This window comes from Rhinatrema bivittatum, chromosome 4 (genome assembly GCF_901001135.1).
Source record: "Rhinatrema bivittatum chromosome 4, aRhiBiv1.1, whole genome shotgun sequence".
NCBI classification, from domain to species: domain Eukaryota; kingdom Metazoa; phylum Chordata; class Amphibia; order Gymnophiona; family Rhinatrematidae; genus Rhinatrema; species Rhinatrema bivittatum.
The window spans coordinates 152,656,655-152,671,232 of NC_042618.1; the positions used below are offsets into that span (position 1 = coordinate 152,656,655).

At 45.5% G+C, this 14,578-nt stretch overlaps 1 protein-coding gene across 2 annotated transcripts in view; it reads right to left on the reverse strand.

The window, feature by feature from the left end:
- Window positions 1-9,878: 9,878 nt before the first annotated feature.
- The window catches only part of COCH (cochlin), a 174,037-nt gene continuing 169,337 nt past the window's right edge, over window positions 9,879-14,578 (reverse strand). For both annotated transcript variants that reach the window (XM_029598995.1, XM_029598994.1), the window contains exon 12: window positions 9,879-11,509. In XM_029598995.1, coding sequence (XP_029454855.1) covers window positions 11,331-11,509 — 179 coding nt within the window. In that variant the 3' untranslated portion in view covers window positions 9,879-11,330. The remainder of the gene's footprint in view (window positions 11,510-14,578) is intronic.

The window sequence follows — 14,578 nt, forward strand, 5'->3', positions numbered from 1 at the left end:
GGATTGCTCCTGCCCCGTGAAAATGACAGACAATATGGTCTTTTGTTGCTGTTTTGTTTCTATGTAATAACTCACTACTATCAGATGAGGAGGAGATAGTGTGAGGCACCCCTGATCACCTTCTCCTACTGGCTCTGATTCTCATTGGAGTGGAACAGTTTTGAAAAGAGGATTGGGGTTAAAAGGGAAAGAGACGGGGTAACCCTGAGGGGTGAGGAGAGCTAGTGAGCCTGGGGAGGGGGAAAGGGGAGAGATCTGGGGCAGGAAGAGAATGGATGAATCTAGGGGAGGTGAGAGAAGGGATAGGGGTAGAGACTTGAGAAGAAGCTGTGTTTTTGGGGGGATCTGGAGGATGGGGTGTGGGGAGAGGGGATGAGAGAGATGAGAATAAGCCTGCAGTAATGGCTGAAAGAGAAGTGGTGAACCGGGGAGGGAGAGGAGGTGTGGAAGGGAGATGAGATGAGCCTGGAAGCGGTGAGAATGAGAGTGTAAACCTAGGGAGTGAACCAGGAATTAGGAGAGTAGTACCAGGCAGATAATGTGGAATTGGAGGTGGTGGAAGAAGGGGGAAAAAAGGATGAAGGACACCTGCACAATCATCTCTCTTCTACCTAGTGCAGTGATCTTCATTATTTTTTAAGCAGGGGCCACTTTGGATCAAATGGTGCTGGAGCAGAGCTGGACTGAGGGGGGGACGGGACCCCTCCAAAGTTGTGGCCAACTGGTATGGAGGAAGGAGGCTTTCCCTTCCAATGTTGCAGCTGACTAAGGGCTTCCCCCTCACAGCCTCCCATTTTTCATGATCACCTCCTCTATCCTCTCTACCTGCTGTTCTTCAGCCAGTGCAAGTGTGTGTGGCTTCTACTGCTGCTGCCAAGCTTTACCTGTTCCATTACCCCTCTACCTGCAGCCCCACTCGTTAGTTCCTACCTCCCTTCCCTTGCCCCCTCTCAAATTACACTAACCCTGGCTTCACTTCCCAACAGCTAAAACACTGAAAAAGTGTTTACAGTCTGCAACTCTGTGCTTCCACTCCTCTCTCTTGTGATGCTCTTCCTGTTGTTGACCTCCTCCCCATCTGCTGTGCTTTTCCTGCTCCCGTTATGCCATGTTTTCTGCTTCACTAGCATGAGAAGGAGGGGGGCCTTCCTACTTCCATTCCCAGCAGGACCTGCCACTCTGGCTCTCAGTGTGCTGCAAGGCTAGGTAATTGGGTTTAAAAAGGTTTGGATAAGTTCCTAGAGGTGAAGTCAATAAACTGCTATTAATCAATAAGAAATAGTATCTTGAGTTCTATTTAATGTTTGGGTGCTTGCCAGGTACTTGTGACTTGGATTGGCCACTGTTGGAAACAGGATGCTGGGCTTGATGGACCCTTGGTCTGACCCAGTATGGCATGTCTTATGAGGTGGGGCTCAGTCTTCACAGCACAGATGTCTGCCTTTCCTGCTCCTCTCTGGTTCACTGTGGGGCCAAAATGAGTCTATGGGGAGGGGTATATTTTGTAAAATTGCTTTTGATAAAAAAAAAAGTTGAGAATCAGATTTCTTTACATTTGTTTAAGCACAAATATTTAATAAATCAATGTATACAGCACACAATATATTGCTATTGAACTACAATTATTTTCCAATTTCTTCCAAGTTTTTTCCCCTCAGTTCTAAATTTCAGGGAAATTTACATCTCTAGACTCATGAACACAAGTAGCTGCTTTATGCCTAAAAAGTGTGGTACAGGTAAATTGCATTGGTCTATCATTACATGTAAATAGTTTGCTGTTATACAACATTTGATCAGTACTCAAGAAGTTCTCTTATTTGAAAATAATATTTTGTTATTGAATGATAACCACACAAAGCCCACAGAGACTGCTGCAAAGTAATAGCCCCAGTGGAAAGACAAACACCTCAGCCAAACATTATTTGACAATGGCGATGTTAGTTTATCCAATGTCAGCAAGCTGGGATCAGTGCTAATCCACCTATGAAACCATAGAAGAAGCCTGGAGCTCTCAATCATTCACCCTTAAACAAGCAAACATTTTTTGTTTTTGAAATGCAAGTAAAAAAAAATTTTTAGCAAACGGTAATGTTCAAACAAATAACAAATCCCTATAGAAGGCCACAAATAAAAAATAGTTGGGTAGCTTTTGGCTTTCATCTATGGCCTTCTATGGGGATTTGTTATCTGTTTGATGATAAAAAAAAAATTTATACTTGAATATCAAAAACAAACAAAATGTTTTCTTGTTTAAGGATGGATGACAGAGGTTCACGCTTCCTATATGGTTTCATAAGAGGAATAGCACTAGTCCAGGCTCGCTGACATCCAATAAACTAATCTAGGAAATTACTGTTGTCAAATACTATTCTGGTTGAGGTGTTAGTGGAAAGACTGGCTAGTTGTTGAATGAGACGGGGACAAGGTTGTCTTTATTCCTTTTTCTCTTAGTAAGCAAATCTTATAAAACACAGTGCTATGCTGGCTTTTATATACTACTGAACATCAGGTTGGCTTTTTATATTTAGGAACATTATGGCACAGCCATTAGTTTGGGCCTCATAGGGCAAGTCCTATACTTCTGGGTGGCTGTCTTCTCAGCTGCCTCGCAATAAACTGGAGATAAAGGCTACAAGGTAGCTACCCATTTTAAAGGAGAAGAGCTATGATCTTTTATTTTAAAGGCTGTTTAATAATTACCACCTTGACTCTCATGGCATGATCATAAATAAGACTAATTTCTCCTTTCCTGTAGAGGAGTCGTCCCCCAAACTTTTTAAGTGAATGGCTGCATGCAGCATTTCAAATGGCCAAGAAGTCTGGGTGAGAGATCCCCCTTGGAGATTTTATGAGTTGGGGAGGGGATGAGTGGTGGTCTCTGTTGGAGTCTGGCCCCTTTGGTGATTCAAAATGCTGGGGCAGGGGGGCGTGGCTTGCAGCCGATGTGAGAGGACGCAGGATAGCTCAGCTCCGCTCTCCCTGGACTCAAAAGCACCTAGAAACTCGCAGAAATCACACTTTTATACGCCCTAAGTCGGGTTGAGGCTGAGGGGTATTGTCTCCGAACGCATTCGGGATGACCAGTAAACGAAAAACGACAGATCTCCGCAAATTTTCCTACGACAAGCTCCCTCCCGATTTGGAACAAGATGGCGCCGCGAGTCGGGACCCCGATCAGTCTGACACAGAGGACCAGGCGAGTGAAACGCTGCATGCTCGGGAGATTGGGGCGGGGACCACAGTTGTCCCCTTGGACCGGGACGAGGCGCGCCGTTGGTTCCTGGAGCTAAAAACGGATCTAAAAACCTATAAGGCAGATATCGTGGCCTCCGTGGCGGATCTGAAGGCCGACATGGCGGCTCTTGGCAGCCGCGTGGAAGAAGCTGAAACGCGCTTGGAGGCACATGGAGACATGCTGAGCGGGTTAGCGTCCCAGCGTGAGGCTTCGGAGGCCGCAGTTAAGGCGATCCAAGATAAGCTGGAAGATTTAGATAATCGGGGACGCCGTAATAATCTGAGGATCAGAGGGGTCCCTGAAACCCCTGAATTCACAGACGTACAGCAAACAGCGTCCGCCATTTGCCTCTTTCTTCTGTCTCATGATGAGAATGCACAGGGGGATACTGCTGCTCTGCCTCCCGCTGTCAGCTTTGAAAGGGTGCACCGAGCCCTGGGACCTCGTCGGGACCAGCAGCCACGGGACATTGTGCTGTGTCTAACAAGTTTTCCCCTGAAGGAAAGAATCCTGGCGGCGGCCAGACAACAGAAAAATCTCACATGGCAAAATTGTAAAATTGCAGTGTATCAGGACTTGGCTCCTATTACTCTTAAAAAAAAAGGTATGAGCTCCGTGAGGTCACTGCTGCGCTTCGAGACAAGAATATCAGGTATAGATGGACATATCCTTTTGGCCTCTTCTTCCAGCACCAAGGCGCATCCTATAAACTGACAACTCTACAGGAGGCTCCTGCAGTTTTTTCACAGGCCCAACTGCCGGTGTCATTTTCGTTACCGCAAGAGGCAACGTCGGGCTCAGATAAAATAATTGTGCCTCGTTGGCAAAGAGTTGGGAAAGGTGGAAAGAGGTTGCGCCGCAACGTCCACGGCTCTCAGCAATCACAGCCTGAGCTGGGATGAGGAAGCCTGCGCTTGGCTAGCTACGAGTTCTCAACCTCTCCTGGCCAGGAGGCTGGGGGGGCTCTTGTAGTCCTAGTACGGGCAATGACCGGACAGGGTCTCTGTTAAGTGCGGAGTTTACATTTCTATGTTTTATTATGATGAGTGATTTTATGTACACATGGGGTTTGTTCTCCTTTTTAGGAGGTTTACAGTTTTCCTCTAGTTCACAGTTATGATCTGTTAAGCATATTGGGATTTAGTTTCATGAGTCCGGGGGGGGGGGGGGGGGGGGGGGGGGTTGGGGAAGGAGCCATGTTCCTGCGGTTGTCTCTATTCGGAGGCCCACGGGCCCCTGGAAGTCCGGTATTCTCTGGCTGGAACCGGGATACCGACGGATGCGATGGGCTCAGGACAGGCCACTACCAAAATATTCTCAGGTGGATTGGGGGGACATTTCTGGGTCAGTGTGGCTTTCGTATAATATACAAAGGGTGGCTTGATGATTGCCGGGTTGGGGGGGGGGAGAATGAGGTACAGGATTAATTATGGATACTAAATTGCTTTCTTTTAACGTAAAGGGTCTTAACTCGCCCCAAAAAAGGCAGCTGTTAAAAAGGGAACTACAAAGGCAGGCTGCTGGTATAGTTTTTCTACAAGAAACGCATGTTCGCCACCAACATGAGCGTCTATTGCAATTCCATCAATACCCCACAGCCCACTGGGCTGCCAGCACGAGGGAGTTCAGGTATGCGGGGGTGGGGATTCTGTTTGCTGCTTCATTTGTTCATGAACAGCTAGCGGTAATATTGGACCCCAATGGAAGGTATATTCTTAACAAAATTAAAGTAGCTAACCGGGTCATCACACTTCTTAATGTATATTTTCCCACCCTCCGGCAGACAGCGTTCGTTAAACATCTCTCTAGTCTCCTGCTACCAACATGCAGAAGGGGAGATTATCATCGGTGGGGACTTTAACTTCGTTATGGACCCTAGTCTCGATTCTAGTTCGGGCGCTCACTCGCAAGCAGACGCCCGAAAAGCCTGGCGAGAGGTAATGAATAAATGGGGTTTGGTGGACAGCTGGAGATCCCGACATGAGCACTCCAGGTCTTATACATTTTACTCCTGCCCACACTCCACCTACACCCGTATCGACTATTTTTTCACTTCCGCTACCCTTCAGCCGCGGGTACATAACATAGATATAGATCCTATTACATGGTCTGATCATTTATTTTATTTATTTTATTTATTTAAGGTTTTTCTATACCGGCATTCATGATAAGATCATATCATGCCGGTTTACATATAACAGGGGGTGCAAAAACTGTTCTTTTAACAAGTGCAACGGAAGCAAAAGTTACAATAAAACAAGGTTGTAGAACTGGGAGAGGAAGGAAATAAGGATAGTAGCGTAAAAATTTACAGAGGTAACTTATTTACATTGTGCAGTGATGTCTCTTTATGGATATTAACATTGTGCAGTGAGGTCTCTCAATGGATATTTGACTCCGGAAAGGCTTGCCTGAATAGCCAAGTCTTAAGTTTTTTTTTGAATGTTGGTAAGCAGGGTTCAAGTCTAAGGTCCGGTGGTAAGGTATTCCAAAGAGAGGGGCCCGCTGTAGAAAAGGCCCGGTCTCTGAGTGCCTTATGGAGTGTAGATTTAGTTGGAGGAACGGTCAGGGAGCCTTTGTAGGCGTCTCTGATAGGTCTGGATGATGAGTGCATTCTGAGGGGGATTTGGAGGTTGAGAGGGGCCTGTGAGTGGATGGATTTGTGGATGATGGTGATGGACTTGTGTAGGATTCTGTAGTGTATTGGCAGCCAGTGAAGATTAGATAGAATTGGCGAGATGTGGTCTCTTCTTCTGGAATTTGTCAGAATTCTGGCTGCCGCGTTCTGTAGCATCTGAAGTGGTTTTATGTATGAGGCTGGGAGACCTAGCAATATTGAATTGCAGTAGTCCATCTTGGAGAAAATTACTGATTGCAAGACTGTTCATGCTCCAGTTTGGTTGGTCTGTCGGTTAAGCGATTCGGGGGGTGGCCTACGGTCCTGGCGGCTTAATGATAGCTTATTAGCGGATCCCTCTTTCGCCACTACTCTGATATCCCATCTTAAAGATTTTTTTCAGGTTAATCAAACTGAGGGCATGTCTCCCTTGACAGTGTGGGAGTGCTCCAAAGCTGTGATCCGGGGGCATTGCATTGCGAGGTCTGCGCATTGCAATAGGGAGCGCAATGCGCGCCGGCAGCATTTGCTAGCGGAACTAGCCGAATTAACAAAACAGCATAGTCAGTCACAATCTCCCAGGTTATACCAGAAAATCCTTGCCGTGAGGTCCCAGCTTCAGCAGTTAGAGGATTCTGCTATCAGTCATTCCCTTATGCTGTTAAAACAGCAGTATTTTGAAGGGGGGAACAAAGCTGGTAAATTTCTGGCCAGGCAGTTGAGAGCGGCGCGGGCACACACAGTTATTGCTAAGATATCTAACGGGGGAGGGACAACGGTGACTGCTTCCGAGGACATCCGTCAGGCTTTTACTGACTTTTACTCTCAATTATACACCCGGGATGATTCCATACGGGCTGGGGATGTACAAGACTATTTGGGGACAGTTCCTCTGCCCCACATTACGCCTGTCCAACAAACATTTCTCGATAAACCTATCACTACTCACGAGGTGTTGGCGGCCATTAAAAGGTTGAAGCCGGGCAAGGCTCCCGGACTGGATGGCTTTACTGGTAGCTACTATCGCAAAATGGCTGATGTGGTAGCGGAGCCCATGGCGCAAGCATTTAATTCCCTTTTGCATGGCTCGGCTTTTACGGTGGACGCCAATACTGCCGGTATCACTGTGCTTGCTAAGCCGGGGAGGGACCCAACCCTTTGCGGGTCTTACAGGCCGATCTCGCTGATTAATATAGATTTGAAGATACTGGCTCGGGTCCTGGCGGCTCGATTAAACGGGGTTTTGCCAGGGCTCATCCATAATGATCAGGTAGGCTTTGTTCCGGGCCGTCTGGCTGCGGATAATGTGCGCAGGATCGTGGATATTATAGATCTGGTCCACAGGGAAGATCATGCCGCTATCCTCCTAGCACTAGACGCCGAAAAGGCGTTCGACCTGGTTCACTGGGATTTCTTGTTTCAAACCTTGCAGGCGATGGGCTTTGGGACTAGCTTTATTATCTGGTTGCGTCAATTATATGCCAACCCAGTAGCCAGGGTGAAGGTTAACGGGAGCTACGGGCCGCAATTCTCTATTCAGCGGGGAACGAGGCAAGGGTGCCCTTTATCTCCTCTATTATTTGCCTTATTCCTGGAACCATTTGCGATACGTGTCCGGAACAATGAGGTCATTAGAGGGTTCCAGAAAGGGGATGATCAGTTCAAAATCTCCCTGTTTGCAGATGATGTCATGTTTACCATTAAAGATCCGGATAGCTCTCTTCCTATGGTCATGAAGGAGTTGAGTGAATTCACGGCAAGGTCAGGTATGAAAATTAATTATGACAAATCTGAAATTTTAAACTTAACGCTCTCGGCCTCGGACGCTCTGCTCCTGCAAAAGCGTTTTCCATTTAAATGGACGACTGCATCCCTCAAATATTTAGGAGTCCGTCTGGGTCCTCGCAATGATTCTCTGTTTGATTTGAACTATAAACCGCTTATGGCTAAGATACAGGCTGATTTGGACAGCTGGCTGGAGCACTCCCATTCATGGCTGGGCAGACTAGCCGTTATTAAAATGAACATCTTGCCGCGTTTTTTATATTTTTTCACTACTATACCCATTTATCTTCCTAGTAAATTGCTCCAGAATTGGCAACAAGTGCTGGGTCAATTTATCTGGCGGAGACGGCCTCCACGGATTACTCGGGCCACACTGTTTCAGTCCAGACTGAGGGGAGGGTTGCAGGTTCCCAACCTTCTTTGGTATTACGGGGCGGCTCAACTGCGAGCTATGGTTGCTCTGCATAGCACTACCAATACGCCACAATGGGTTAAATTAGAACAGGCTTGTTTGGGTCGGTTTCCTATTGATGCCATCCCTTGGCAACCTTCCCTCCCTAAAGCTTCGGACCTAGTGGTGGCGTATGCGCTGGGCACTACATTACGGGTATGGAAGCAATGGCGACGGGCTTTGGTGGGGCCGGAGCAGTTCTCCTTGATGTCTCATTTATTCACGGATGTGGTTACACCATGGAGGGAAGGTTCTGGGGGTCAAAAGACATGGCGCCAAGCTGGTGTCTGGAAACTGGGTCATGTGTTTCAACAAGGGGCACTACTAACTAAAGAGCAATTAAGCGCTGTGTATAATCTTGATCGGATTGACTTTTTTCTTTATGCCAAGCTATGCCATTTTTCCAGCAGGGGGATCCGTAATGGTTCTCTCCGCACTATTGGAACACTGTTTGAGTCTATCTGTAAGCATGCCTCTGTTATTCGTGGAGTTATCTCAAAGATTTATGCCATTTTCAACGGACGGCGCCTGGGCGCGCCGCGGCATCAGAGGCAATGGGAGACTGACTTTCCTGCGGTATTGCAGGACGAGGATTGGGAGCAAATATACATGGTGGCTCGTAAATGCTCCATATCCGCGGGGCTCCAAGAAAATTGTTATAAACTCATTTACAGATGGCATTACACTCCAATTTCTCTTCACAAATTTGCACCGGACGTTCCTGACATATGTTGGCGAGGTTGTACGGATAGAGGTACCTACTTGCACATGTGGTGGCAATGCCCTAAAATTTCTCACTGCTGGAAGACAGTCTTGGATTGGCTTGCTAAAGCTCTACGTATACCAGTCTCAGTGGAACCGTGGCACGCTCTGTTGGGATTACCAATAACCGGCATTACTGGTGTGGAACAGAAATTGGTGTTGCAGATCTTCATAGCGACCAGAGCGGAAATCGCCCTTCACTGGAAGCAAGAACGGGCACCGACTTTGGCGGCTATTCAGCATCGGTTGCACACGTATTACCGGTTATATCAACTAACGGCATTGCACCAGGATAGGCTGGTGGACTTTCAAAAGGTTTGGTGCCCATATATTGACTGGATACAGGCTCAGGACTCTTGCACCTCCTTAATTAAGTAGGCCCCCTGCCGTCCCCTACAACTCCAATGTCCTTTCTTAGGTCTTTTCACCTTGTTATGAAAGGGTGGGTCCTTGCTATGTGGGTGAACACTCTTTGTTTCCTTGACTATTTACTGCCTGAAATTTGAACCTTAATCTGGCTATGTCTTTGATTGGTCTGGTCCTGGGGGGGGAGGGGGGAGGTAAGGGTGGGGGGTGGGGGTGGGATGGGGCTGTTCTCTCTTTGATTATTGAAAAGGTATCAGGGGCAGGTTGAATTTCGCATATGTTATTTATTGTTTTGATCACATCGTTCTGCCTGAGTTATGTTGTACTCTATAACTGTATTTGCTGTGATTTCTTGCTTGGTGCACTGTTACCAATAAAAACCGTTTACAACAAAATGCTGGGGCAGGTAGGAAGCAGAGTTTCCGCAGAGGTATGGCAGTTAGGATATCTGTCAGAATTTTTTAGGAAGTTTGCAACCCTGCCACACTCCTGGGAAACCTACCACCTGCCTCCCCCCCCCTTCCTCAGAATTTGCATCTTCCCCTTGAGGGAGTAAGACAAAAGCAGGGTGGTGTATTTGTGGCATTTTCTCTCCCCTTTCCTCTCCCCTTCAGTCCTCTCTCTTACTCCTTTTCTCCTCCTATCTCACCTGCACTCCCCTTTCCCTCCCCTCATTCACACTTCCTATCCTTCCTTTTACCTTCCTCCCTTCTTTCACTCACACTGCCTTCTCTTCTTCCTATCCTACACCTATCCTCTCTTACCCAGATGTCTTCCTCATCTGCTGGTGAGGATTGGGAACCCCACCAGCTCCTCAGCATTTATGGCACTGCTACTTTGGTCCTCTTCTGCCAGCAGAGGTTTGGGCATCCCACTGACACTTCTGCCTGTTCTGATATTGACTACCCATACTGGCACATTGAGCATGTGCAAAAATCACAGGTCACACTTCCTCTTGTTGATCTCATGTATTGTGAGATCAGCAGTGAGAGGAAGTGTCACTCTGTGATTTTTGCACATGATCAAGGTGCCAGTATTGGTAGTCAGTATTAGAATGAGTGGCAGCAGCTGAATGTGCTCCTGTGGTGGTGGCTTCTGCCACCGAGAGCAGGATGTAACCTGCTCCTCCTTCTGACAATGTGGTCCCCATGTAAACTGTTCTTTATGCTGATTTGTCCTGGATAAAGTTTGGTGGCATGCCAGTTGTGGCCCACGGGCCAAAGTTTGGGGACATCTGCTATAGAGGAAGAAATATACTTTTAAAAAATCTTCAAGAATGAAAATATATAATAAATTACAACCAATGAAATAGACTAGAAACTTGTCAATATTCCATGGTCTTTAGATTATGAAAATTAGGATGGTGGTATGCTAACCATTCTTGCTAACATCTACTAGTATCACAATCTTGGAACAGTATTTGAATAGCTAATGGACAAACATTTGGGAAGGGATTTCACCATGTCCTTTTACTTATTTCTTTTAATGATCTAATACAAGAAAATATTAAAAGCAGAAGTGGGATCCCAAAATTAAACAATGTTTGGAACAAAATCATAGGTATACATCTTGAAATCTAAATGCCATAGTACTAAGTATTTTTCTCTACAATAAAATACTGTATGTGCTAGAAGTGCCTTATTTTAAGTGAACTTATAACAGTACCATATAGAACAAGGACCAACTTTTTTTTACAACTGACACTATTTCCAAACATACTGCCTTTTATGATAAAAGAAGTTATTTACAATAATAATCTTTTTCAAACAATCTCGGGTAGTTCCAATTTAATACTAGGCTTCTTAGACTTTTCAGGTATTTAGCTGGGCTCACCATCAAAATGACTCCTGGATGAGCCATTCAGAAGTTATTCATCTGCTCATATGACCTATCATGGATATTATTGTCTGTATACAATAGTTATAAAGTATCATATGTATTCCTTACTGGCAAATTAAATGTAAAATATATCATTTACAGTAAGAAAAGCAAGATAGCAACTTTAAATCCTCCTCTGCCTTCTTAGATCAATCCTTCTAGGTACAACAAAATAATATTGGAACTTGTTGTTTTGATTTTTTTACACTGTGCACAAAGTAACCATTAGCCTCCTTTTATGCCACTTGGGAGCTCAGGAAATCCCGGCAAACACCTCTCACTATATCCTGTGCAATTTGCTCCAGTCCTGTGAATTCTCGAGTGAAAAAACTATGTGAGTCTTTAGGAAGTGAAGCCATCTCTTTCAGATCTTCTAAAGGTGCCCAGGCCACACCAACAGAGAAGACTGTGATACCTGCAATTAAAAAAAACAGAAAGGATCTAACAATAGCATCCAGACTCAAAAGAAGGTATGGAGGGTTTTTTTTTCCTATTCTACATAGCAAAGGGATTGCCCAAGTCCAACCAGTCATCCAGGTTTGAGAGCATTGCCCAGCTCCATATGTAAAGGGAAGCTCATTTGCTGCCTCTAGGAAAATGTCCCTGCCCCTTAAAAAATACAGTATGTGGCTGTGGCTGGTCTAAGTGCTCTCAGTGTGACTGAGGTCTCATTAGAGCTTACCTGCTTGTGCTGTCAGCATAGTATTAGTATACAGTACCAAGGAGGAACACCACTCCTCACAGGGCCAGGTGATGTGAGAGTATAAAATCCCTGCTCCCATGTGAAACAGGAAGTTTTTGAGGAAAGGATTCTAAGATCTGGACTCTGGCAGGTAATATAGAAATGACAGCAGAAAAGGTCTAAATGGTCCCGCCAGTCTGCCCAGCAAGTTTCTTAAGATAGTATCTGCCGCGCCATGCAGGTTACCCTCATATTTCTCTTAAGAGTAGTAACTGCCACTCTGTGCAGTTATCCCCAAGTCTTATGATACGGGGAGTAATATTTATGATCAAAACTAATCAGTTGTCAAACCCATAAAAAATTTCTCCTAGCAACATTTTTACTTGGAGAGGAGCCGCCTTAAATTCAGATAATGCTGCTTGATATCCTTTGCTTTTGGACTTGGCCATAGAAACAGTCCTGTGCTTTTTCCTTTATGTCTGTATTTCAGTTCCCCATAATGTAAAAGTCAAGGCCTGTGTTGGCTGTCGTCTGAATCCAATTCCCCTTTTTACTCCTGCTGTTGAAGCTTAGAGTGATGTTGTAGTTATGTCAAAAGCAACAGGGCTTATTGGTTAAGGGTGGTAAGCCCCATGCCTTTTGTTAAGGATAGTAACTACTGCTCTGTGCAGGTTACACCCATACTTATCAGCACTCCAGACCATAAAAGTAGGGCCCTTGATTGCTGTTTGAATCCAATTCCTCTTTTTTCCCCCTGCCATCGAAGCAGAGAGCAATGTTGCAGTTGCGTCAGAAGCATCAAGGCTTATTAGTTAAGAAAAGTAATCCCCATGCCTTCTGTTAAGGGTAGTAACTGTCACACCAAGCAGGTTACCCCCTTGCACCCTTTTCTTCATTTATGTCCTCTGGCCTTTAGGGATCCACACTGTTTATCCTATGCCCTTTGGAATTCTTTGACTGTTTTTGTCTTCACCACCTTCTCCAGAAGGGCATGCCAGGCATCCACCACCCTCTCTGTGAAAAAATATTTCGTGATGATGGTTCTGAGTACCTCATCCTGCCCCATGGCCTTGTCCACTTTCAGTTTGCTTAGCTCTTTCCATATATTCTCTTCTATAAACGGAATTTCATCTACTCCATCCCCTTCTCCTCCAGGGTCTTCTTTACTGAAAAACGAACTCAAGTATTTGTTTAATATTTCTGCCATTTCTTAGGGTGGCACCATAGGGCCTGTCTCTCCATAGAGAGTGCCCAGAGAAATCTGAGGGAGAGGTCTCTAGGAGTGAGGTTCCTGGAAACTCAGAAGTTGAAAAAGAGGGTCCTGGAATCTATGAATAAATGTACTACTAGGAGGTGTCAGAAAAAGGACAGCCTGCCTGGGAAAGTTCACCAAAGTAAGAGATTGATTCAGCTAAAATCAGCCCAGACTCCAAAATGGGAGAGAGTGTAAGAGAAAGAGACAAGAACCTTGGAGGAAAAGATTATAACTAACAGACAGGTAACTAGGAGGGCTCAGGATTGAAAGGGTACAAATCCAGAAGAGCTAACCTGAGAGGAGAAGTATGACAAGAAAGGGAAAAGAGATTGTTTGTTTATTTTTGGTGACTTTTTAGATTGAGTATTCAGAAGTGTATCTATTGTTGGACTTTGTGTTTATTCCTGCCCTCAGTCAGTAAAGATTTTTATATTGAAAAGCTGCACTGGTGTGGATCTGTTTTCTTTGAGTGTGCCTGGTCTAATGAGCAGGAAGAGCCCCTAGGAGTACAAAACCCTAAGGGCCTTGAAAAGACTCTCTGCTTTCTCTCCCTGTGTGGGAATCCGGGAGATTATGGGGCCTTGCATGGTCTGTGGCCTTTCCTGTGTCCCCCGTGCCCAGGAGATGCATGTAAAGGCAAAGATACTGAATATATCTAAGATCAGAGGCTCCACTGCTAGGCAACCACTGTAAAACAATAGATGCTTGTGTGTGCTCGTCGGGCAGGTATCAGATTTTAATGAAATTGCATGTGAGATGCTATAAACTACCTACAAAAATATGTGGCTTTTCGTAGGGTGCACTAAATGCATGCTTGTAAAAAGATCAAACTCCTTGATTCCCCCGATTATACTTTTAGCCTACTTTCTGAAGGAAAAGAAGAATTATGAGATCACTATGTCTATGAATTAGTATGTATGTATTGTTCCCCTCCACCCCCACACACTTTCATAGTTTTTCAGTTTGATGCCCTATTAATTTTCAGGACATGTCACAGAGGACATGGGGATTCTGACAGGGGTATTTTTTATTTTGATCGATCTACTTATAAACATTTGAGTGCTGCCCACCCTGACGCTTAATGTAGATTAGCAGAGATAGAAAGGTTGGTGGCTGTGTGTGTGCCTCTGTCTCTCCTCCTTCTCACTTTACAGATAAGTTATCCCTGACCCTCCCAGCTTTTCTTCCTCTGGCTTTCTGTGGACAAATGGGACTACAGTCACACTATTGGGTGACATTATCCAATGGTGCTGAGATGGGTACTGATCTCTCAAGGTGATCGTCTTGAACTTTCCTGAGCATGCGCAGTGCATTCGCACTAAAAGCCACTGCACAGCCTTGCTCATTCTCCCTCGATCTGTGTTCGTCTGCCTTTGCAAATGTTTAGGTGCTCCTCTCCTCTGTTGTTTGCCACTGCTCTTATGTCTGACGACGGTTGTGCTAAGAAGGCCGTTTGCTATTTCAAGCTTTGTTCCAAATGCTGCAAGAAGATGTCTAGCAGGGACCAACACTCCCTCTGCTTACTTTGCCTTGGCATGGACCACGAC